This window comes from Chionomys nivalis, chromosome 7 (genome assembly GCF_950005125.1).
Source record: "Chionomys nivalis chromosome 7, mChiNiv1.1, whole genome shotgun sequence".
Taxonomy (NCBI): Eukaryota; Metazoa; Chordata; class Mammalia; order Rodentia; family Cricetidae; genus Chionomys; species Chionomys nivalis.
Window position 1 is genome coordinate 87,084,723 of NC_080092.1, and position 25,350 is coordinate 87,110,072.

Below are 25,350 nucleotides of genomic sequence, written 5' to 3' on the forward strand. Positions count from 1 at the left end.
AGGAGTTCCTATTTTCCTAAACAAGCTTGGGAGGACCACCTAGGGAGGATAATGACATCGCAACCCTAGAAAAAGCAATCAGGACAGCTGACTCAGTCCCCAGATACTTAGTCACAGATCAAGGTCAGTTTGTGATCCAGGTCAAATGTGCTGTGCCTGTGTGGTATGCTTAAACCAAGGTGTGTTTGCATGTAGGACCTAATGGGGAAGAACAACCAGAAATGAAGTGGGGAATCAGAGGCCTCTCGTATGAAAAGCGATACCTTAATTTTGCTAAGTTTCATCTGGATTTTCTTCGACACTAGATCAGACCAGTATTTCTCGCCTAAGAAGTCCCAAAATATTCTTCCAAGCAAGGCATTCACCCAGGCTTCTTGTTCTTCCTCCTCAGAGGGTGGGGCTTCTGGCAACTGGCAAAAGAAAAGACCAAAATTAGCTATCAGACAACTGGAGTCCCAGACAGGTGCTTATTTTCATAAAGCCTCTGAAGGCCCCTCCTGTAGAAATGGAACACGTGACCTGTGCATCTTCCCTATAAATTACAAGTCCCACACTGTGCTGGTGAGCGAGAAAAGGAGAAACAAAATTGGCTGTCGCAGCTGCAACCTTCTTTGTCTACTTTCTGCTTTTCCAGCCTCCTATGATCGAGCTAACACTCCACAGCTTAGACAACTTGTCCTGCCTGTGCTTCCCCTCCCCGCTAACCTGATGTAACAAGCTATCAATCAAAGCCCGACTATCCTTCTCCCAGCTAGGCTGGGGCCTGCAACTAATTGTCAAGCACATCCTTGACCGGGAGGAAATGAGTTTCCAATGACCAGGACGCAAGCTCAGCCAGATCTGAGCAAGGTCAAGACATTCTTACAGTGCTTAAAAATGCTGACATTCACATGGCTGTACCTCTGAAATAGAAACTTAGAAGAAAGAGTCTGGTGACCCTGAAATCTCTCAGGATGTGACAGAGAGAGTAAAGACCACAGGGATGGATGAGAGCACGGCACTCAGGACAGATGTTTACCCCAGCCCAGCAAACACCCTCATGTCTACCCCCTACCCACACACAATCTGTCAGAAACATCTGCTGTGACCAGTGGGTAAGCAGTTTTGTCTCCAACTTTCCGGGCTAGTCGCTAGACTATGGAATCCGGCCTAAGGTGGGTCAGTGGTGGGGGTGGAGGAGGAAGGCAAGCAGCAGCAGCTATGAGGGGACCCTGAGGTTTGCTGGCGAGCATGCGCTGGTGGGCTCAGCACTTACAAGGGGCAGTACTTGTGTTGTTAACCATGGTCACACACAGGCCAATAGCAGGCACCTTAGACCACCACACTCGTGCATCACAATACCCCAGAAAGACAGGAACCCTGCTTCCATTTGAGGAATGGGAGGTCCCTAGTCCATGACTGCAGCCTGACTCTGTCACGAGGAGAGAGGGGTCAATGTCCCACCAATGAGACAGACATCTGCAGAGGTATCTGAATTAGACCACAGCCTTACACAGAAAAGCAAACACTTGAAAGATCAAAAGATCTCCAAGTGCGGCAGCCTGAGGACTGCTCGCATTTTCCCTTTGTGGTTTATATAGACACGTCGGGCTCCACACGCTATGCTCTTCTCTTTCATGCTTTGCCTATGTGCATGTGCCACCATGACCTGTTCTGTGCAATGACTGTCCCACCTGGCTATGTGCCTAGGCCAGTGGCATGGCACATAGGTCATTAGGTGCCAAGGATCTGACCTTGCAGGTCTGACTGGTTGGGAGAACCCCCACCGTCTTTGTCATGGGACAATTCTGAAGCCGGGACTTAGGGTCTGACCCACATGAGCCACACAGACTGCTCAGCCCTCATGCCATATCCCAGCTGTACCAGTTCTCTTTGGGAATGCGGGAGTGGAGAGCTCACCTCCATTTCCCAGTAACACATTCAGCATCTAGGACATGTTCTAAACGCCTCAAATCTGGGTGTTCAAGGGCTTTCTTATGGATGTCAGTGACTCATTAAAAACAAGTGGGTTGGAGGGGCAGCTCAGCTAAGAGAATTTGCTGCTCTCCAGAGGATGTACTCTAGGCCTCCACACCCACTGGAGGCTCACAACAACCTTCACCACCATCTGACACCCTCTTCTGACCTCCACGGGCACCCCACACACATGGCATTCACACATACACACACTAATAAAAATGTTTAAAAACACCCTTGTTCAAAATTGATACATGTTAGCTGGGAGGTAGTGGTGCACGCCTTTAAATCCCAGTACTCAGGAGGCAGAGGCAGGCGGATAGAGGAGGCAGAGTAAGTTCTAGGACAGCCTGTTACACAGAGAAAGCCTGTCTTGAAAAAATGAAAGATACACTGACCCTTACATTTTAGAGATGACTCTACCTCACTCTAGAGAATTCTATGTGTACTTCCCTAGCGCTGACATGACCTTTGATATTAACCAAGACATTTTCCACCACCAAGATCTGGATGGAAGGACAAAAGCTGGCTGGCATAGGCAACTTCTATTTTTTTGTTTTTTGAGACAGGGTTTCTCTGGGTTGCCCTGGAACTCGCTCTATAGACCAGGCTGGCCTCGAATTCACAGAGATCTGCCTGCCTCTGCCTCCTAAGTGCTGGGATTAAAGGCATGTACCACCATCGTCTAGTGGCACCAGCAACTTCTTAACTACACCACAAGTGTGCGTGCATGTGTGTGCACAAGTGTGTGTGCTCCTCCCCATACACAAACACACACACACACACACACACACACACCCCTTGAGCTACCATCTTCAGGCCAAGAGTAACAGGTGCAACACGTCTGAGGTTTACCCTATCAGATTATCTGTGCAAGCTCTTGAAGAAACATCACTTGTCTGTGGAAAATGGCCCCCAGGCTACTCAGGCAGAGTCAAACTACTACCCACGTCAGACCCACGTCATTTTTAGTCTTGTGGGCTACATAGAAGAGGAGGTTACCTTGTCCATTCTCAGGAGGGAGCACGTGCCCTCTTTCAGCCTTTCTTTATAATTCTCCTTTTCACAGGAAACAAATTCCACCAAAAAAGCAGCAAAAAACAAAGACTATTTCACAATGACACCCAAGCCAGTGGCATATGATGTGGCAAAACGTCTGAAGGGAATTGACAAGCAAGTCGTTTTTCCTTTCTCAGCTCCTGTAGCTAAGGCAGGCCTCCACAGGAGCTGCAGAGTACTGACAACGCATCAAAAGGGCTTCACCAGTGCAATCTGGACTCCACAGCCTGAGAACGCATTCCCAATGACTGTCATAAAATCTGAAAGCTGAAAGAATAAATGTGCATACATTTCCTAATACTGCTGTGGCTGCAGGGAGAAACGTGAGGAGAATGCCCATTGTGTTGCCTGTCTCCTCCCTCCACACGGTTAGGAAGGGTACTCTCCCAAGCACAGCTTCCAAAGACAATGTCTGGGGACTCCGACATTGCGATGATGAAGCAAGGACATGAACTTCCATGCTCAGTGTAGCACAGATGTACTCCATTTTAAAGAAGGCTAGGGGTACCTTTCTGCTCAGACAGAAAACAAGTCTCTGCCCCTGAGTTTGGTCACGCAGGGTTGCTGTCTCAAGGTGACACTTGTGACATGTGGCAGCCTGGCCCAGACACAGCAGGACACTTTCTTCATGCTTGTGTACTTGTTTCTCCTGATTTTAAGACAATGCATATTCATTATAGACCACACACATGATCTCTCTTCCCAGACAGAACAGAAACACCTTAAAGGCCCAGGATGACTTCAAACTGGCAATCCTCCTACTTCAGCCTCCTGAGTACTAAGATTACAGACACACATTACTGAGCCCAGTTTTAGTCTTTTTCCAGGGGATCAGTAATGTAATCTCAGCACTTGGAATTCAGAGGCAGGCACATCTCTGAGAGTCAAAGACCAGCCTGATCTATATTGTAAGTCCCAGGCCAGTCTGGGCTACACAGTGAAATCATGCAGTCTGGCTCCCCTCTACCTACCTCCCAAAAATGTGTGATAAGACAAAGTCTCATGTAGCCCAGGTTGGCCTTGAACTCATCCTGTAGCTAAGGCTGGACTTTGACTTCTGATTCTCTTGCCTCCATCTTCTAAGTGCTAGAATTACAGGGCTGTGAAACCAGACCTGACCGATGTATCAATGCCACACTTTCATTTGAAGGACTCTCCCTCCCGGGAGACAGGGTTTCTTTGTGTAACAGTCTTGGCTGTCCTGAAACACGATTTTCATTATTTTTAAAATTTTGTGTGTTTAGGTATGGATACTCAGGTGCCCAAATAGGCCAGAGCCCTGGAAGGCCAAAGGCGTTGGATCCCTCTGGAGCTGGAGTTACAAGCAGTTGTCAGGGACTAAATTTGGGTCCTCTGCAAGAGCAATGTGCACTCTGAACTGCTGAGCCATCTCCCCAGACCCCATATGCTTTTCTTTAAAATTTCTATCCAGATCCTTGGCCTATTTTAAAAATTAATTTTGTGTATATGAGTGTTTTGCCTACATGCTTGTCTGTGTACCATGTTCATGTCTGGTACCTGTAGAGGCCAGAGGAGGCTTAAAATCCTCTGGAACTGGAGTTACAGACAGCTCTGAGCTGCCATGTGGATGCTGTGACTTGAATCTGGGTCCTCTGGAAGAGTAGCCATTGCTCTTAACTCTAGAGCCATCTCTCCAGTCACCTGATTCATTTGGTTTGTGTGTTCATGTTCATGTGTATACAAACACGTTTATGAAGGCCAGAGGCGTTCTCTGGATGCTGTCCCTTAGGCTCCCCAGCTTATTTTTTGAGACAAGATCTCTCCTTGGGCCCTGAAACACACTGGGTAGGCCAGAATGGCTGGTCAGTGAGCTGAGAATCCACCTGTCTCTGTCTCCTCGGGGCTGGGATTACAAGCACATGCCACCATATCTGGCTTTTTTATGTGGATTCTGGGATTCAAATTCATGTCATCATGATAGCAAGCAAGCACTTACCATCCAAGCTTTCATTCTAATCCTCTTTACACATGTATGTGTGTGTATGTGGTGTATACAAACATGCATGTGTGTATGTAGAGCCCTGAGGTCAATAATGGGAATTTTGGCCTCTTCTCTACCTTATTAGTTTATAAAGATTTATTTCTTAATGGGTTGTATGTGTGTGCGTGTATATGGGGGGGAACACTGAGCACGAATGAGCTACCAACTGAGGCCAAAGGGCCTTTAGCCAGCTAGAGCATGGCAAATATGGCTCTGGCAGGCCTTGCCCTTCTCCCCCATTCCCTCTGCCTTGCTAATAGCCATTAGATTCCTAAAGCTAGCTGCCAAGGTCCATTCCCTTATTTGACCACTTTCTCCTCCTGAGGCTGACCACCAAGGTCCAACTATCAAAGTATTGAAGTCCAGCAATCAAAAGTCCCCTTTGGCTCACCTAATTAGCATGTCTAATTAAAATTAAACACCTCATCCTAACACAAGTTTTCCCCTTGTACCTTTATAAACTGCCATTTGCCTAAAGGCCACATCTGTCCCCTGTCGACCCCGAGGCAGTCCTTTGTCCTCCTGCCCACTGCTGGACAAATACCCCTTCCCCGTCTCCCTCAGCCTCTATCTCCTGTCTTTGTCTCCTATTCCCTGCTCTCTGCCCTTCTCCTTTGTCCTGAGAACTTGGTCTTGGGGGTCCTGGGCCGATTCCTTACAGCCTAATTTACTTTTCTTTGGTTGTTTGCTTAAGAACCTTCGTTTTTCTCTTTTTGCTTCGTTAAGTTCTTTGAAGCAGGCTTGAACCCATGTTCTTCTCTCAGTCCCTGTGTGCACTTGCATGCCCTGCTAAGGAGGTGTCATCTAACTCAAAAATTTACTTCTGCAGAGTTTATTATTTACCTTCAGGTTGTGACCATCATGAGGCAAATCTGCAGGAGTGTGAGGCAGGAGGTCAACTTCACTCTTCTGCCTGAGGACATTTAATTGTTCCCACATCATTTACTAACTCCTGTAATTCCCTGGCATCAAATCTGGGGCACGTGTCACCAACCTGCAGGGTGTCACCCCACCCCACCTCCTGATAAACCCATAAACCAGAAGTAGTAATATCCCACCTGGAGACATTTGAAAAGAATTTTTTTTTTGAATTTTGACTTATGTCACCTAAAACCAGACATTAAACATCTAGAAACCAGTGATGTTTTATAACTCAAATGCACTTTAATAGCGTTCCAGTTGTTTCTATACCAAATTTTCTGATCTTATTTTTATTTTGGGTAAGAGTTAACTGCCAGTAATGTTAAGAACTGTTTCAGACATAAGGCTAGCCTGTGGTCTGTTGCAAAATATTTCTTTACACTGTGTGAAGACGTGTCACTGTGATTGGTTTAATAAAGAGCTGAATGGCCATTAATTAGGGAGGCAGAGATTAGGCAGGACTTCCGGGAACAGAGAGGACTCAGAGAGGAAGAAAGGCAGAGACACCAGTGAGTCGCCAGCCAGAGATGGAGGAAGCAGCATGAGCAGTAAGGGTAGATGAGGTAACGAACCACATGCTAGAATGTAGATTCTTGATGATAAAGTTCTACAGTGGTCACTAATTAAAAATTTTTGGGTATTGTTACCTAAGGTTCAGCTCCTGAGTTCCAGAGACCTAACACTGATCAGCGAGCCAAGTCATTAAGCATTAGGCAACACAACTTAAAGGGAGATGAACGTGTGGCTGTGCTCACGACACTCTGGAGCCCTACCCTCAGGGACAGAAATGTTTTGACCATGGTCTATTAGAGGGAGCAGGACAGGGAGATAGCAGGAAGTGGAGGTAAATAGAACAAAGTGTTTCAAGTTCCCTTCTATGAAAGAGGGGACATGTGAACCTGGGTGAACATCTGGGTGGTAGCCAAGTCTGAAAACATAATGGAGCAACTTGAGGAAATGTCAAAGGTTCTTTGCGTCTCTGACCCTGTAAGGGCCTCCTTTCAGACTTATGATGGTGGAGGTAATATGGACTTTAGGAAATGTCCTATCTTCAGCAGGAAGAACAACATTGACAATACCCAAAAGATACATCTTTGGTGAGGTCAGAGAAATGGGCACTGCCATACCTTCCTGGTAGGAATTTAACACCGGTATAACCAATAGGATGGAATTTGGCAATCTTTAACCGAAGCACATGTGCTTTCACCTCTGACCTGGTAATACTGCCTTCAAGGTTTCACCACTGAGGTCACTCCCGACAACATGAAAACACAGGCTACTCATCCTAGCACTGCCAAAAACTGCAAAACATTGGGAAAAACCTTAAACTATGGAACACCCACCCATTGCAGTCTCTGGATCTGCTTAAAAAGAGGAGAGTGAATTCTATGAATGGATACAGAACAATTTCAGAAAGTATTTGTGAATGGACCAGCAATGCTCAAAGAATATCCACAGTACATTAAACTTTGGGTAAAACAGAAGAGGAAATGATACACAGACAGCAAATCAGATGCTCAGGGCACTTGCCTGTCTGGGAATGAATGGGGGCAGCAGAGAAATGGGGGAAAACAAATGGCTTCAGATTTCTGGAACCATGTTAGTATTTCATAGGATGGGAATCATTTGCTCAAATCACAAAATTAATATGAAATTGGTAAAGCATCAGCTCTGCTGACTCATACAGTAGTATAGGAGCACTGTGTAGGACAGGAGCACAGTATAGGACAGGAACACCGTGTAGGGGACAGGAGCACCACGTAGTACACAGGAGCACCGTGTAGGACAGAAACACCATGTAGTACACAGGAGCACAGTGTAGTACACAGGAGCACCGTGTAGTACACAGGAGCATTGTGTAGTACAGGAGCACCGTGTAGGACACAGGAGCACCGCGTAGTACACAGGAGCACCGCGTAGGACAGGAGCACCACGTAGGACAGGAGCACCATGTAGGACAGGAGCACAGTATAGGATACAGGAGCACTGTGGCCAAGCACCACTCAACAGCCAGCATCTACCTGAGTTCCATGAGAGGGCACTTCCCTTGACAGTGGCTCATCCTCCAGTCTCCCCAGGTGACCTGGCACAGAGCAGCCAGAAGTTCTCACCTGCCTCTCCTGATGAAATTACAAATTTGTAAGGAAAATAAACAGTAACTATTGTTTGAAGCAACCACCTCAGGGGTTGTTTCACAGTGATGGATGACTTGACTAACACCTGACACCCACACCAGACCCTGCAAGAGCCATGATATAGCTCCTACATGCTTCAAAAAGGCCAAGCAGTCCTGTAGTAAAGCTCACGACTTTTCTCAGATGCCTGTCGAAGACAGTGCACTCCCCCCACATCCCTGCAATTCCAACTCCTGGTTTCCTGGAGCACGGCAGTTATGATTAAACTAACAAGGGGGCAGGAGCTCTTGAGCTGGAGCTTTGGAAACAGGCTCAGGTCATCAGGGTCGTTGTATCCACTGAGCCATCTCCAGGTACTATGTTGTTTTTCTGTTTTGTTTTTTTAAGACAGGATCTTGAATGGACAGTGGTGGCACACGCCTTTAATCTCGGATCTCTGTGAGTTCGAGGCCAGCTTGGTTGACAGAGTGAGTTCCACGACAGCTAGGGCAACACACAGAGAAACCCTGTCTCAAAAAACAAAACAAACAACAACAAAAAAGGATAGGACCTCACTGTATTACCCAGGATGGCAATCCTCCTGCCTCAGCCTCTCAAATATTAGGATTACAATAGTGTGGCACCATGCTCATCTGTTGTTTTAATTTTTTTGTTTGTTTGTTTTTTTGAGACAGGGTTTCATTGTACAGCCCTTGGCTGTCCTAGAACTAGCTCTGTAGACCAGGCTGGCCTTGAACTCACAGAGATAAGCCACCAGCCTCAGCCTCCGGAATGCTGGGATTAAAGCCATTGCCTGGCTTTATTTTGATTTCTAATGTGAGAAAATCATTCAGAAAGATTTTATCAACCTTGTCATAGAGTGCACAGTTCTCCTGTTCTTTTTGCGTTTGATGAGATCAAAATAACTGATGTCCTGGGGTAAAGAGAATGTGGGGAGGAGGGAGCAGTCACAGGCAAATAGGGCACTGCTAGAAGAGATGACATCACCTGCTCCGGCCTAGAGGGAAGTCTTCCACCAGAGCTGCTAATTCAGAGCGTGTGTGGAGGCCAGTAGAGGCACATGGTCTTTGAGTTGACAAGTTCACATGGGTCAGGTCTTCGGTCACCTCCACACAGAACAGAAGTAAACCAAGGAGCAGCCAAAGACCCAGGAGGAAGGCACCACAAGTTCCTCAGTAAAGACAGAAGTCTGGCCATGACAGGGGGTCAAGCACTACCGACTAACCACAAGAAGAGGCTGGGTGTGCAGGCAGGGCTATGTCTTCCAATAGTGAAGCACAGCAGAGGCGGGAGGCCTCTAGCACAGGCTGACTTCAGAGCGATCCATCAACACGACAGTCCCAGCCACCACAGGACATCAGGCTCCAGGCGAAATCATGCTAAGTACACTCCCAAGCACCTAACTTCTCTCAGCTCAGTTTCCCCATCAACATAAGGAGAGATCTAGTTTGTGGGATTTTCTTGGGACTAGAGTAATCTACTGATGTGCCCAGACCGGTCTGTGTATGGCAGGGTGTATTAACCATCGTGTCCTGAGTGACTGTCAAGCCATTGTCCAGCTTGTTACACTCTGAAGTTGTTCTCACGATAAATCTTCAAAAGCGGTGACAGCAGAGGACCACCCACGGCATCGGACTCTGTTACTACTGACTATGGCCTTCCTACCTAGAGCCTGTGCTCTGGTGCAAACACCAGGCATCACTCTGGTCTCCTTTTCTCTCACATCTTACATCTGTCCATCAGCAAACCAGTTAGTTCCTCCCCCAACCACCCGCTGGCACTCTCAGTCTACCCTCCACAGCCTCCCACCTACTCCTTCCCTACAGCAACCTCTCTCCATGGAGTCACTTAAGCTTAGAACAATGGCACTCCCTGTTCAAACCCTCGCAGCACATCCTATGTCCCTCAGAACAGACCTGAAGAGGCCTACCCACCCTTGACATCTGCTACCTCTCTCTCTCTCTCTCTCTCTCTCTCTCTCTCTCTCTCTCTCTCTCTCTCTCTCTCTCTCTCTCGTACCACCACGGCTCACTAATCACTTCCTCAAAGACCCAGATAGCACAAATAGTCCATTTGCCTGTGACCCAGCTTCAGCTCTTCCTGCCACTCACTGCTCACTTGGTGCCGTCTCCCTGAATCTGAGCTCCGAAAGAACACGTGCCTTTCCATGTCTAGCTCATCACCATGTCTTGGATCCTGGAACAAGGAGGGCTTGGCATGAAACCCTCACATGTAAAGGTGAGTTTGAGGAGAGCAGAAAGGACCTGGCCTGGAAGCTTTACCTTCTTCCCAGCTGTGGGGCTGCTCTCTGCACTCTGCACAGGGCTCCTGTGGGGGCTTCGGTCGTCCTGGGGCACACACCTGCCCATGTACACACTGTAGTCCAGAAGCACCTTCTGCCGCACGCTGCCCACCAGCTCCTTCTGTTTTGGCTGGGACATCATCTCCTCCACGCTGCCTTTGCTGCTGCTTCGGCTATGGGTCAGGTGCCCCGAGGGACTGCTGTGTCTGCTGTGGGTGGGCAAAAGCCCTGGGGTAAGAAGTGACAGCTTTTAATACAGATGAAAAAATGGCCAGGAATAAACTAAACGCTTGTGGGTTAAATGGAAAAGCAGCTAAAATGCCAAAGATTTTTTTTAAAAAATCATTACCCTGAAAAACACTTTCTGCTTTAATGACAGATGATTTTTAGAATAGTTTTTATTCTCAAAGTAATTTTGGAATAAGGGCAGCAGCACAGTAGGCCAGGTGGCTACCTTTTTACTTGCTCCCAGTGATCCTTTATGAAAACAGAAAACACAGCACCAATGTGCCCTCCAGTCAGGGTGGCCATGAATGCTAACAGAGCACAGATGGGGGGGGGCGTGTGTGGCAGTGGGGGGGTGGGTTAGGCAGGAAGCTAAAGAACTGTTCATCCACAGCTCAGGGCATTTCAAAGATGCCATCTTTCATTCAACAGATCACTTATCACGTATGCTTTCTGGACCTATTCCATGCTAACCAGGAGAACAAGGCAGAATCCTTGCCCTGGAAGTAGGACATGTGAGAAGGCAGGTCACAACTGCCTGTAACAGGCATGGCCCAGAGCTGCGGACCCAGCACTGACATCCCACCGGGGACACCTGCACTGTCTTCTGAGGAAAGAGTTGCCACTATCCTTGCCCTGGCAGATGAATGCTCTAGAAAGAGAACAGCGTGTGAAGAGCAAAATTCAGGGGAGTCCCACGAAGAAGAGAAGGACTTTAGAAGAAAGCACAGTACAATCCAAATAAACTTTATAGAGTTTAGTTAACAAAAAAAATTGAAAAAGACAGCTTAGAACACCCTTCCCCCATTCAAGGACAGGGAAGAAGAGAACCCAACTGTGGCATGGTTATTGTGCCCAGCCACAGGACAGCTTCTTTGCTTGGGAGTGGGACTCTAGATTTCATGGCTAGCTATTGGTAACACCACATTGGAACTGTGCAGGAAACTCATGGCTTCCACTGTCTCCGGGTTTTATTCCTCCTACAACCACTTCTGAGTAAACTCGACCTGAGTGCTAGAAACTTGGGATCTCCATCCTTGCTTGGGTCTCCTGAGCCAGAACCTGCACTGTGAGTAGCCAGTAAAATCTATGTCTCCAAGTGATAGCATCTCTGAAAGAGAGGACAGGCCTGAGTCAGCCAGCAGGAGTTCTTCAGTCAGGTGGTATTTACAGAGGTACCTGGCCATGGGGATTCAGCACCAGTGTCACCTTCACAGCTGATGGGCAAAGGCTGTGCATACATTAACTTCCAGCATTTTAGCCAAAGGCTCAGGATGGGTAACCTTTCTGATAAGTGTGATACTCATGCACAAGGCAGACAGTCTGTAAATCGTCCAGCAGGTGGGCAGTGGCTATGAACTACAGTACAGTCTTCACCCGTTGCCTTAAGTTCCATCTCAACTCACAGTGTTTTATGGTTACTCAGGCTAATCAAGGTACTGACAGTATGAGAGTGAAGGCTTGATTTCAGTGTGAGGCGGGTACCAAGGCCTTCCACACTCCTGGCTCTTACCGTTAACTTTGTTGTGCTGTAAGTGCAAGTCATTAAAAATAACCAAATGCAGCTGGGTGTGGTGGCACACGCCTAAAGGTGGCAGAGGCAGGACTCTCTTTATGTAGCTCTGGCTGGCCTGGGACTCACTATGTAGACTAGGCTAGCTTCAAACTCAGAGATTCACCTGCCGACTCCCTAGTCCTGAGATTAAAGGTGTGTACCACCATGCTCTGCTCTTACCACTTTCTTCAGACAAGGGTCTCTTGTAGCTGCTTTTATGAGAGTACCAAGAAAAGACACTCCCAGGGTGCCGCCACAGGCTAACCACATATGCCCGCAAATGGACATTGGGAAAGATGGCTTAGTACAAAGGGCGGCAGTGGCTACTGTAAAAGGTACACATGTCATGACGACACACTTGAGGCGGCAGAGAGTAATGAACTGAATCACTGAAGTGCCTTCCTGCCTGGCGCTTCCTCTTACACTTCCCACAAGCCCTTTAAACACATACACACTTTGCACAAACACGATTACCTGATTTACTTCCAGAAACACCAGGCTGCTTCTTGAGGTCTGACTTCAGCTTAGATGCCAGGATGAACCTCCTAAACCACTCTTCTTTTTCCCGGCCAGTTCTCCCAAAGAGATACAGTATCGGGTCTCTCTGGCTAGACTTTGTCCCCTCTTGAGGCTGGGGTGGCTTCTTAAGGTCTTCACTTGCCAGCTCTTTCTCAGCAGGTGGCTTCTCCTCATAAGTGTCCCTGTCCGTCTGAGCCTTGGACATAAAGTCATCTTGCCGACCAAGTTCAATGCAAATGGGGTACTTTTTATTCCAGATTCGTTTGCGAGCCAGACTTTTAGGTACAAGATAAATCTACGGAGAAAGACAAATGACGATTTACATATGAAAGACTGCCTGCCTTGTGCATCAATATCACACATATCAGAAATGTTAGCCTTTCTGAGCCTTTGACTAAAATGATAGAAGTTAAATATCTCTTACCACTGTAACCCAACTGTTGAACACAGAATAAATTTTTAGAAATGACTTGTTATTCCTCAAAATTCCAAAGTGTACATATTTAAGAACTACACATGAGCTATAAATATCTTTCATTGTTAGGCAGCAGTAACGGAGCGTGACATTTAAATGATTATTATCATATGGTCTTGGATACCAACTCAGTTAATGGCCCTAGATGAATATTAAGGTGAGGGAAAAAGTATCTCTCAGCCTAGAAAGGAAGTGTAGGTCAATGCTGGGAATCAACTCAAGGATGAATCTACATAGCAACTACTTTACATACTTCCATTACTGTGGAGGAACTTAAAGACCACTCACACTAGCTGTCTGTGTATAATAGTAATAAATGTATATTTTCCACAAGCATAGAGACAATACCTTATCCAAATGCACTGGTGTGTACACTATGTTGATATTTCACAGAGCCTTTTATCAACACCTGGCACCACAACACATCGCTTTTAGACTAAAAAATCCACTGGTGTTGGTGTTTCTCTCTCTCTCTCCTCTCTCTCTCTCTCTCTCTCTCTCTCTCTCTCTCTCTCGTTTTCAGGGTATATGTAGAGGTGGCAGGTTGAGACAGGATTCCAAAGATGTAATCCAGCTCAGTCTGATCTCAAACTATATGGCCCAGGCTACATCATGGGGATTCTCCCACTTTGGCCTCCTGAAATTACAGGTTTGGGTCAGCATCCCTGGCCCCATAACCAGAATTTAAGGTAAAAATTCTGAGTGTGGTGAGTTCTTGCTCCTGTGGTCCATGGAGCTGCAGCAGCAGAAGCTCATAGAAATCAGTGCTGCTGGCCCACACAGAGTGGCCCACACAGTTGCTGTCTGGGATGCTGTCCTATAATATACTGCTCCTTAAACATCACAGGGTGGGTGGAGATGAAAAGACTCCAAATGTTTTTCATTCATTCAAGCTCTGCTTCGAGAATTACCCAGACTTACCTTGCTGTCTGTGAGGTCGTAGATTTTCTGGCTGATGTAGGTGACCTCTGGCTTTGTCTCATTGTAGCTCGCCCTCCTGGATATGTTTTTGTTGGGTTTTGAAAGCCTTAAGGTGCCACCCTCAAGCCGGACATAGACTGAGTGCGTCAACGTGGCGTGGTACGTTTCTGGATCATAGCTGTAAATCTCATTCATCCACCCCTGATGGAAAAACACCCTTATGAGTAAGAATGAACAATGTGAAGACAGCGAGTGTCCTGGATACCAGGACTGAAACTCACAGAGCACAGTGCTAACTTCCCAATGCTGAGGGCTAAGAAGTAATCTGGTATGGTTTTGAGGACAAAAAATTTGGGGAGGTAGTATGGTACTATCCACTATCCTAAATACATGATTCTTTTCTCAAAGTTGCCAAGCAAGGAGACATTCAAGTCTTAATGTCATGGAGCAAGGCTCTTTGCCTAATCTCCCTTGGGAATGAGCACTGGTCTAGCCTGGCTTTTTTCTATTTGTGACAATGTAGCCCAGGCTAGCCTAGAACTTGTGATCCAGTCTGAGTGCTATGATTACCGGTATGGGCTACTATGCCTGGCTCCCAGATGGGCACTGTCTTTAGATTACATTTATCCATTTGTTTATCATATGTGTCAAAGACAACCTGCAGGCAAAGACAGGTCTTTCCTTCCACCATGTGGGACATCAAATGAACTCTATCGAGCTTGGCAACAAGTACCCTTACCCACTAAGCCATTTTACCAGCACCTAGCATAGTTTTCTAAATGAGCCACGCTTCTGCTGTGCTCAGCCCACTTGCCAACAATCTTTGACATTCTGTAGACCGCATTAACTCCTGAACCATTCCGAGACTCAGAAACTTACTAGCCTATTTCAGTGACATTTTACAGGTACCTCATGGAAGGCGCATACAGTGAAGCAGATGAGTGAGGATCAGACAGCAAAGAAAGAACCGGGTACAACCAGCGTGTCAGTTACCACAGTAATTTAAATGAGTGCAGCGGTGCTCCAGGGCCGGACCCAGTCTTGGATTGGTACAAATATAGTCATATGGTAGCTTGCTTTTGTTTTTTCCAAGTTTTAAAGACTTATTTTTAAGAATGTGTGGTTTGCCTGCATGCATCTATCTACGTGCATGCTTGGTGCCTGAGGAAGTTGGAAAAAAGGGTCAAAGTCCCTGGAACTGGAGTCATGGGTGGTTGTGCACCACCATGTAGGTGCTGAGAACCAAACCTGAGTCCTCTACAAGAACAATAAAAGCTCTCAGCTGCTGAGCCATCACTCCAGCCTAGACTTGTTTGACTTTTATGTCTGTACACGTGTATGTCTGTACATACAGGTATGTGGGTATTCACAGAGGCCAGAAAAGGACAGCTGATCCTTTTGCTGGAAGCTGTGAAATGTTAACTGTGCTGGAGAACCAGTAACTGCTCCTCCCCACCTCTCCAGGCCTCCACTCCCTTTCTTTGAGACAGGGTCTCATTAGATTGCTTAGAGAACCTTGAACTTTTGATCCTCTAGCCTTGGCCTGAGTAGTGGGGGTTACAGACCTGTGCCACCAGAACCAGTTTTACACATGGATCTCAAAACTTAACTTTATACATATTGCAGTGTACAGAACACAAAAAGCATAAAATACAAGCAAAGTGTATCATATATACACATGAAAACAAGGAAATCCATCACTTTGTAATGTGCAGATGAGTACTCAAAACACCTAGAACTGGGAATGTCATTTCCACAGTAAATATGTGAGTCTCTCAGCAGTGTTGACCCTAAAGACGCAGAGAATGAGGACTCCTCAGAAACCCCCTCATATGTCCATCCATTATCATATGTGTACCAATCTGTACATCAAGTAAAATGTTATGGTTGATTACAAATATTTTTTAAAGTTTATTTTTAAGATTTATTTATTTTTTATATGTATGAGTGTTTTGGCTACATGTAAGCATGTGCACCATTTGCATGTCTGGTGACCAAAGGGGGCACAAAATAGTTGTGAACTTCCATATGGGTACTAAGAACCAAACCAGGTCCTTCTGTTGTTGATATTTTGTTTGTGTTTAAACAAATAAAGATTGCATGAAGATCAGAGTGTAGAGACAGCCACTAGCTAGCCCTAGAGGCCAGGCAGTGGTGGCTTACACCTTTAATCCCAGCACTCAGGAGACAGAGGCAGGTAGATGTCTGTGAGTTCAAGGACTCCCTGGGCTAAAAGGCAAACACAGCCAAGTAGCAGTGGTTCACACCTTTATTCTTAGCACTAGGGAGGTGGAGATGGGAAGTGATATGGTTGGGCGGCTAGAGAAATATAAGGCAGGAGACAGGATCTCAGGGCATTCAGTCTGAGGATTCACAGAGACAAGATCTTACCCATTTGGTTTGAGCATTTGGAAAGTTAAGAACTCCAGTGGCTGGTTGCCCTGTTTCTCTGATCTTTCAGCTCTTAGCCCCTAATATCTGACTCTGGGTTTTTATTTATTAAGACTAACTAGGAGCCGGGCAGTGGGGGCGCACGCCTTTAATCCCAGCACTTGGGAGGCAGAGACAGGCGGATCTCTGTGAGTTCGAGACCAGCCTGGTCTACAAGAGCTAGTTCCAGGACAGGCTCCAAAACCACAGAGAAACCCTGTCTCGAAAAACCAAACCAAAAAAAAAAAAAAAAAAAAAAAAAAAGACTAACTAGTATTGCGTTACATCCTTTACATAATGCTCTTAACCACTGAGCTGGGCCATCTGTCCAGCCCCAGTAGTTGATACAAAGATTTTAAAGGCATCCAGTGGCTGGGACATATCTATCTCAGTAGTAGAACACCAAAGAATTGGGCCCTTATCATATTAGCCTATTAGAATGTAAGAGGCATCATCATGAAAGGGCAGCCCCAGTACAAGGCAACAATCACCCTTACCTGTGTGAGAGGTGAAGCTTATGAACCAGTCACACAGATTTACACAACTCAAGAGACTTGTTCTGCATGAGCTGGAGGATTTCATTCTCCTCTCTCTGAGTTACTGACCACGAGCAGCACTTACTCCCAAGCACTGTATGAGCAAGCAGTGCTTACAGGAAGCAGTGCTCATGGGAACGGGATAGTCTAGCATCTGAAAATGAACCAGCAATGATCCAAGAGGCACAAGCAATCCCCAACACAGAAGGACCGAGCAGATTGACTGCCAGAGCATCAGCTGGGGTAGAAGTAACTGTGTGCGAAGTGTAACGTGTTCTAAAATTACATTGTTTGGAAAGTATGATGAAAATATGGTTCAGCAGACTTAACCTCTGATGAACAAAGATCAGAAGTCGTTCACTCCTATCTGATGTATCTGGCTGCAAAGGTTTACCATAAACCCCTGAAAAGAACAGTCTTCCACTAATATCAGTATTAGAAGTCCTAGATGAAATCTGGGTGCTTGTGACTGAGGCCAAGGTTTAATGTCAAGTTTCATGTGCTCTGCCACTGATTTACTCCTCCCAGAAGAACAATTTTTACTGTTTTCAACATTCAGGAGTATATTTTCGTAGGAATGGTGGCTGCAACTATCTAAATCTCAGCACTCAGGCTTCTTTGTTTGAGTTGAAGGTCCACCTAGACTACATTGTTTAGAAGTTGATACCGAAAGAAAAGTATAAAACATACTGAACTGGTAAGAGAAATGACAAAGAATTTCTAGGCTAATAAAATTGATGTAGGATTCCCCTCTGTATGCTGTGAATACCACTAGTTAATAAAGAAACTATCTTGGGGCTGCACAGGGAATAGAGGTAGGCAGGAAAAACTTAAACTGAATGCTGGGCGAAAGGAGGCGGAGTCAGGAGAAGCCACACACGGAGCCTCCACTGGAGCCAGACATGCTAAAACTTTGCTGGTAGGCCACGACCTTGTGGTGATGCAGACTAATGGAATTAATGGAGAAGGGTTAAATTAATATGTAAGCCAATAAGAAGCTAGAGCTAATGGGCCAAACAGTGGTTTAATTAATACAGTTTCTGTGTGATTATTTCAGGGCTGAGCAGCCAGGAACTAACAAGTGGCCTCCTTCAACATAAAATTTTTTGTATCTTTAAATAGATTCTGAATTTCAAGGGCTCCTGTGGCAGCAGTGAACAGGGAAGGCACCTTACTGCCTCAAAGGTGGCCGAATGGTGATTCTGGGATAGAAGATTACACATCAGATTATTTTACTAACATAAAAATGAACTTACAATTAAAATACATTCCCAAACAGCAAAAAAAAAAAAAAAAAACAAATATTACAAGGCTTTTGTCTTTTTCTTTCTTGGTTGTGTGTGTGTGTGGGCACACACGCACGTATAACGTTAGGAAGTATTCCTCAGCTTTTCTTCACCTTAGGTTTTGAGACAGGGTCTCTCACTGAACCTGGAATCTGTTGTTCAGCTAGAATAGCTGTCCCAAAAGACCTAAGATCTGTCTGTCTCTGGCCCCCAGTACTAAGTTACAGACATGCACTTCCGTGTCTAGCATTGTTTTACATGGGTAGTAGAGACATGTGCCTGTTCTACAGTATTCCATTAACTAAGCCACCTCCCCCACTTCCACCCCTCCATTTTTAACATGGGGTCTCATCAGGCTGGTGCCAAACTTGCAGAGATCCTCCTACTTCTGTCTCTAGAGTACTGGCATTAGTGGCATGCCCACTGTGCCAAAAGTCTTTTTCTTAAGTTTGTTATTACGCTGAATTACATCCATTGTTGCAATGAATGCTGACTAAATGTTGGCTCCATCCTGCATTGTAGGGATTAGGAACAACATTGTCATCATGTGTTGAAAGTGAATCATCCCAGTTCCTGAGAGCCAGTGTCTACACATTTCCAACTCCATGTTCAGTGACTTCACCCCGGGAGCCTGCTTGGTCATGGCAGAGATTTTTACATGAGAGAAACCAGGGGACAGTACAAATTAAGGATCTGTACCCCCTCCTACCAGCCAATTTTCTCCATCTGTGTGTGTGTGTGTGTGTTGCTGAGGACAGGACTCTTGATTCTGCTGAACAGGTACTCTACCACTAGAAGTTTACCTTGAACCCTTTACCACCCCTACCCCCGCCTTTTTTTTGTTGTTTGTTTTTTGTTTTTTTGAGACAGGGTTTCCCTGTAGCTTTACAGCCTTTCCTGGTCCTGGAACTAGCTCTTGTAGACCAGGCTGGCCTCAAACTCACAGAGATTCGCCTGCCTCTGCCTTCTGAGTGCTGGAATTAAAGGCGTGCGCCACCCTTTACCCTTTATTTACGTTCTCCAATTGGATTTGTTAATGTTTCTCTAAATTTATGAGGGTAAATAATCAAGTTTCATGCAAGGCCTTTAGTATTAGTAAGCATCCTAAGTTCGGCTGGGCTGGAAAGATAGCGCAGTGGTTAGACAGCAGGCTGTCCATCCGTGGACCCAAGTTCGGGTACCAGCACCCACATACGGTGGCTCATAATCACCTGCAACTTCAGTTCCAGCGAACACAGCAATGTCTTCCAAAGGCAGCTGTATGCAAGCACACCTACTCACACACAGTCACACAATGAGAAGTAAAGCTTTGGGACTGCAGAGATGGTCCGTGATTGAGAGCATCTGTTCCCCTTGGAGAGGACCTGAGTTCAGCTGCCAGCACTGACATCAGGTGTCTCACAACGACCTATAAACTCTAGCTCCAGAGATCCAGTGCCCTCTTCTGACCTCTTTTCCGGACATGGACATTTGTGTAGAATTCACATTATTAATTCTATTTGAGACACTTTGCAAATGAACTTAGAGCTTCCTTTGTAATAAAGTTTTAAACCATGAATTTAATTTCTTTAACTTCTAATGGACTAGTCAAGTTATGTATTTGTGTTGTTTGTTTTTTTTTAAATAAAGACTCATCTTGCACTTGTGATTCTCCTGCCTCAGTCGGCCTCCTGAATATAGGGATTACAGGAATGTGCCACCAGGCCTGCCTTATTTGTTGTTATTAACTTTTTTTCTTTTAAAGTTTTTCAAGACAGGGTTTCTCTGTAGCTTTGGAGCCTATACTGGAACTCGCTCTGTAGACCAGGATGACCTTGAACTCACTAAGATTCACCTGTCTCTGACTCCTGAGTGCTGGGATTAAAGGCATGTGCCACCACTGTATGGCTTCTAAAGAAGTATTAAACCAAGGTGTGTTTCAAAGAATTTATTTCTACTAAGTTCTGAACGTCTGGCCATGTGATATTTCACTGCAATCTTTGGGTTTGTGTATGTGTGGGTGGGTTTGCCTGTGTCCAGAGTGGAGGCCAGGCTAGGTTATATAGTCATATAAAGATCACAAAATGCTAGGTGTCCTGCTTTGTTACTTGAGGCCTTATTCTCCCGAGACAGGGTCCCTCACCCCTGGGGCCAGGCTGGCACCCACACCTTGCTTTTTTTAAATGGAGACTGGAGAATCAAAGCCAGGCCTCATGCTTGCACTGCAAGAATCCATGTCCCTCTCTGAGCTTCCCAGGTTTAGAGAGCCTGCAGTGACACCCTCTTTCAGTCCTGGTAATCTGTACTTCTCCCAACTGCATCACCACTAAACTCTTACTACTGCAGTACCTTTTAAACCCTACACTCGCTGAAATACATTACACGCTGCATTTTTTTTAAAATCTCATTCAATTGGAAATATTTTCTAACTTCCCTTCCACACACTATTTAGAAGTATGTTGCTTAATTTTCAAACGTTTGGGAATTGCGCTTAGATTATTGACAACAGTTCTATGTACTGACACTGAGTAGAGTTTTCTCCAAATGTATCCTCTCTTCAAACACATATCTATGGAGAAACCTCTATCAAGTTTTTACCTTATTTCTTTGCTTTTCAGGTTGGGAAAATCAGATAACTGACCAGAGGTGTGAGATTGGGCTCACATTGCCTGTGTTTCACAGGTTGGGCATGCTGCCTGCACTCTCTAACAAGCTGCAGATCAATTCTATTCTTGTAACAGGTGAACAAAGGCAACCTTCCTCACCATGCTTCTGGGAGCTGGTTTCTCACGGAGCACCAGGCCCAGGAGCCTGAAGGGTAGGCCCTTCCCGAGCTCTGGCTCCACTCAGTAGGACACAGTTCAGTCATGAGAAAGCAGTTAGCCTCTGCTGACAGCTCTGACAGATACGGGTCAGTCTCTTCGCTGGCCAAATACCAGGACAACCTGATTCAGAGGAACGAGAAAGAAGGGTGTTTGGGCCCTAACTACACAGAGCAGAACCACGGAAACCTTACCTGCCAAGCACTCTGCTGTGGTAAGGTAGGGAGGCCAGCAGAGAGCCCAAGCGATGCCTCACCCTTCAGTGTTCCCACTTCAATGCCCGTTCAGTATGACCCAAGCCAGCGCTCCTCCCACCCTCAGATGCCCAGCTGTGGTGGTTTCTTCTTTTTTCCTTCCCTTCCATCTCCAGATTTCCTCCATCCTGAACTGACATGTTCCTTTAATTCTGCTCACCAGATCTAGTTGAGGCTAAAGTCCAAGGCTGCCAACACAAACACACATCACCCATGACCAGGATTCGGATTGGGTGCGCACTGTAGATAATCATTTGTTAGCTGCAGGAGACCCTATCACACTCAAATTGGATTCTGTGAAAGGCTGCTGATAAAATGCCCTGAGACTTCTGCAGTGCCAGAGGAACAGCTCAGGTTCCAACCCTGCCTACAACACCTGCCAGGTACAAGGTGGGCGCTGCTCAGTCCTCAGACCCCCACCTTTCCATCCTGTAAGAGGGCTTAGCCTTCCCCTCTGTCTTCCTCACCCAACTCATATTCTATGTGCAAACCACAACATTTCTCCATGCTGACAGTACTTTTGGGAGCAGAATTCACACAATAAAAATGAACAAATTTTAAGCATATTACTAATAAATATTCACAATAGTGCCTGGTACCTAGGCTCATATCGTGTCCCAAGAACTTCATGGGCATTATGTTTTGCGCATGTGTTTACCTTTGTCAACTCCCTAGGACCACACATGCAACAAAGCTCACAACAGTAATGATCTGCCTCTTGATCGAGACTGGGACAGCTGGGACATGCCTCAGGTCTATCTGACCGAGATGTAGCCTCCCATCATGGCCCCATGACATAGTCCGATAGTCTGGGCAGTGCCTTGTCACCCTTCAGGTCATAGCTAAGATGACATCTCTCCCAGGAAGCTACTTTCATTCCTCACTGGACCTGTTAACTGGCTGCTTTAATTAACTGAAATGCAAACTCCATAGAGTAGACAGAACAAGGTGCACCTCAGTAGTAGCTAACGCCTCTTGACTGACCATATGAATGAAGCCTGATTCAGAAAGTAGCTATGAGGATTAAATGAAGTCCTTAGAACTCACAAGCAGAAGGGCTGGAGTTCCCCCTCCCCACACCAGCCCTTAAGTACAGTGTCCATTGCACTCCTGGGGACATCAAAGGAACAGCTGAGCAACTACTTGGTCACTGTCCTCGGGGAGGAATAGAAGTGGAAGTCATAACGTCTCATGGAGTAAGAAAATAAGGAGCCCAGAGCAACAGGAAGTGCTGCCGGATCACAGTAGACAGTCAACCCGGGCATGCACTGGCCTTGCTCAGGTCAAGATGCTGACCAGACTCAACTCTGATCTGTTGCCCCCAGCGTCTAACCCGAGATACCCCAACACTTGAAACAAGATCTCCCTTGCAAAATGCAATTTCCCAACACAAATCTAATCACCTTTTCCTACAATAAGTTTGCCAACATTCCCCCGGGACTTGACTAACTCCCTCGATAAGCTGCACGTGAAATTTCCAGACTTGAACAGTCAGATATGCAACCTTGAGAGCAGCACAGAGCCCCACTCTGTCCCCCATGCAAACTGCTGACCCCTACTCACCTGTCCTCATATTCTTCACCCTAAACTTACCAAGTAAGGTATTTCTCCAGCTCCATTTTGTTATGCAGCATGGGCATGGGCATAAAGATCTCTGACACACAGCTAGTGCCTCACTCCCAGAGCTGCCATCTCTCCACTCACACTACTGAGATGTCAGACAAGCCTCATTTCTTTCTGAACCTGGAACCGTTCTAATAGAGACAGCGCACGCCTCTGGGACAATGACCTAGTCAGCAGGCTGCAGCTATCTGGCCCGCAGTCTGGTCCTGTGAGGGCGTTTTGAAAAGGTTAGAGGTTTCTTCAGTTCTCTGCTAGACTCAGAAGCCACGTTTGGCTGGCAGTGCAAACCATAACCTAGAGAGGGGTCCATTTAATTCTGGGAAAGATTAAAAGCTACAATTAACCTTTTGCAAAATAATGAAGTCTAGAGGAACTGTTGTGCTCACTCTCAATCACAGTGCCAGGGAGGTGTTCAAGGCCAGCGCTCCCCTGCTCAGCTTGATGTTGAGCTGAGCAGAGGAAAGCGTTGGTCCTCTGGCCCCAGGAAGCAACGGGCCGACACCAGAAACACGGCAGCATGTTATTATCCTGCGGCTGCACCGGCACAGGGACTTGCTTGTCACTCGATGCCTGCTCATCCCTTCATCTATCAAAAGAGAGGCCTTAGAGAGAAAAGTCTGACGCCAGGACCTGAGGCCACCACTGCTGACATCCACCTCTGAAATGAACTTCCTTTGCCCACAAATGAAACAGACAGAACTCTGAACTAACTGGGGTTAGCCCCCTTTTGATACATTGAAGCTTAAGAACCAGAGTCACCTATTAAAACAGCATCAAAGATCCTAGGGTTGGAGACTAGGGAAGAAAGAGTCTAATACATACTTTTGAACTTTGGTACAATTTTAATTTTACCAACAAAGATAAAGCAAGCCTACAGACACACAAAATTCATATGATGAGTGATAGCCTCAAGCAGCCAGCCAATATTTAAAATACATAATACTGAATGAAAGACACGATAGAAAAAGAGAGGGGGACTCCATTAGCAGAGGGAAACGCCAGCATCAATACTGTCCACATCCTCCAACTGACTGCTTCAAGGTCACCTTCACAGCCCACCACTGGAATCACTGGCGTCATGGCTAAGCCACAAACTGTGCGACACAGACTTTATCTGAGCCTTTCTATCCTCCACAGGAACATCTCCCAAGCTCAGGTGAGTTTTTAATTGTAATGCATTTTATTATAGAGCACTGGCGGGATGTAACAGAGCAGGAGATAAGAAGCACTCAGATTAGGAGACAAATTAAATGATCTCAGATGAACCACTGAGATAACCAAGGTCCTATTTATGTTCATACATAATAAACATCAGATCTGGCTTGTTAATAATAGATCAGCAAACAAATAAGATGGTAGCCTCCAGCTTTCCAGATCGCCTGTCCTGTCAGTCAAGCAATTTCTGAATATGTACCAACAATATTTACCTTCACTTATAATTCATATACAATAAATAAGAGAAGCAGAGAAAAAGAGGACAAAATTCACCTTTTATGCCAATTTTTACTATAGTCATGCTACTGTCATGCTACCTTTTTAAACTTTTAGTTTATTTCTCTCTCGCTCTCCCTCCCTCCCGCCTCTTGTGTGTGTGTGTGTGTGTGTGAGTGTGTGTGTGTGTGTGTGTGTGGTGTGTTTCAGAGGACCACTCAGAAACAGATTCTCTCCTTGTACCTTTTCTGTTCTTTGGATCTGAGGTCATCAGACTTGTGTGGCAAGGGCTTTATGGATTGAGCTATTTCCCCAGTCCCTCCTCACACCATCTTTAGCTGACAACCTAAGGCACCACATATATTCTTAGACTGAAGCTTAGTGTTAGTAATAACGGATATAAACCTGTATTTCATGATCAAATAGATAATTTCTGATGTTTATAGCCAAAGGTCATATGATCATCTATGTGTCAACTATCACAAAGCTTTGTCATTTTTTTTTAACCTAGAAAGAGGCAAAAATACAGATAAAAACAAAAAAAACTAACATTTTCTTTTTAATAACTGTATACCACTATGAGAAGGGGAGGAACAAAGCAGTGAATTAAGAAGACTGGCTTGGGCTCCAACACCACACACACACCTATACCTGTGCATATACACATGCATATGCACTCAACACTCACACACTGAACACACAACACTCACACACATACACACACTAAACGCACAACACATATACTCGATACACATAACACTCACACACTGAACACACATGCAACACTCATTTACACACATACACGAACACAACACACACATATCCTCAATACATACAATACACTCACATACACAACACTCATACACAACATATACACATACTCAACACACATATAACACACACTCAACACACAACACAC

At 45.7% G+C, this 25,350-nt stretch overlaps 1 protein-coding gene and 1 non-coding gene across 6 annotated transcripts in view; one reads left to right on the forward strand and one right to left on the reverse strand.

Annotated features, from left to right (window-relative positions):
• Positions 1-25,350, reverse strand: part of Tex2 (testis expressed 2) — a 117,366-nt gene that overhangs the window by 30,604 nt on the left and 61,412 nt on the right. For 4 of the 5 annotated variants that reach the window (XM_057775740.1, XM_057775742.1, XM_057775739.1 and 1 more), the window contains 5 exons: positions 14,071-14,271; positions 12,630-12,969; positions 10,356-10,603; positions 7,960-8,058; positions 264-410 (listed from right to left, as the gene is read on the reverse strand). In XM_057775740.1, coding sequence (XP_057631723.1) covers positions 264-410; positions 7,960-8,058; positions 10,356-10,603; positions 12,630-12,969; positions 14,071-14,271 — 1,035 coding nt within the window. The remainder of the gene's footprint in view (positions 1-263; positions 411-7,959; positions 8,059-10,355; positions 10,604-12,629; positions 12,970-14,070; positions 14,272-25,350) is intronic. The other variant, XM_057775743.1, reaches the window with a different exon arrangement.
• LOC130878873 (small nucleolar RNA snR60/Z15/Z230/Z193/J17) lies at positions 17,328-17,415 on the forward strand. The gene has a single exon (XR_009057490.1). It is a non-coding gene; the product is annotated as a small nucleolar RNA snR60/Z15/Z230/Z193/J17 (small nucleolar RNA).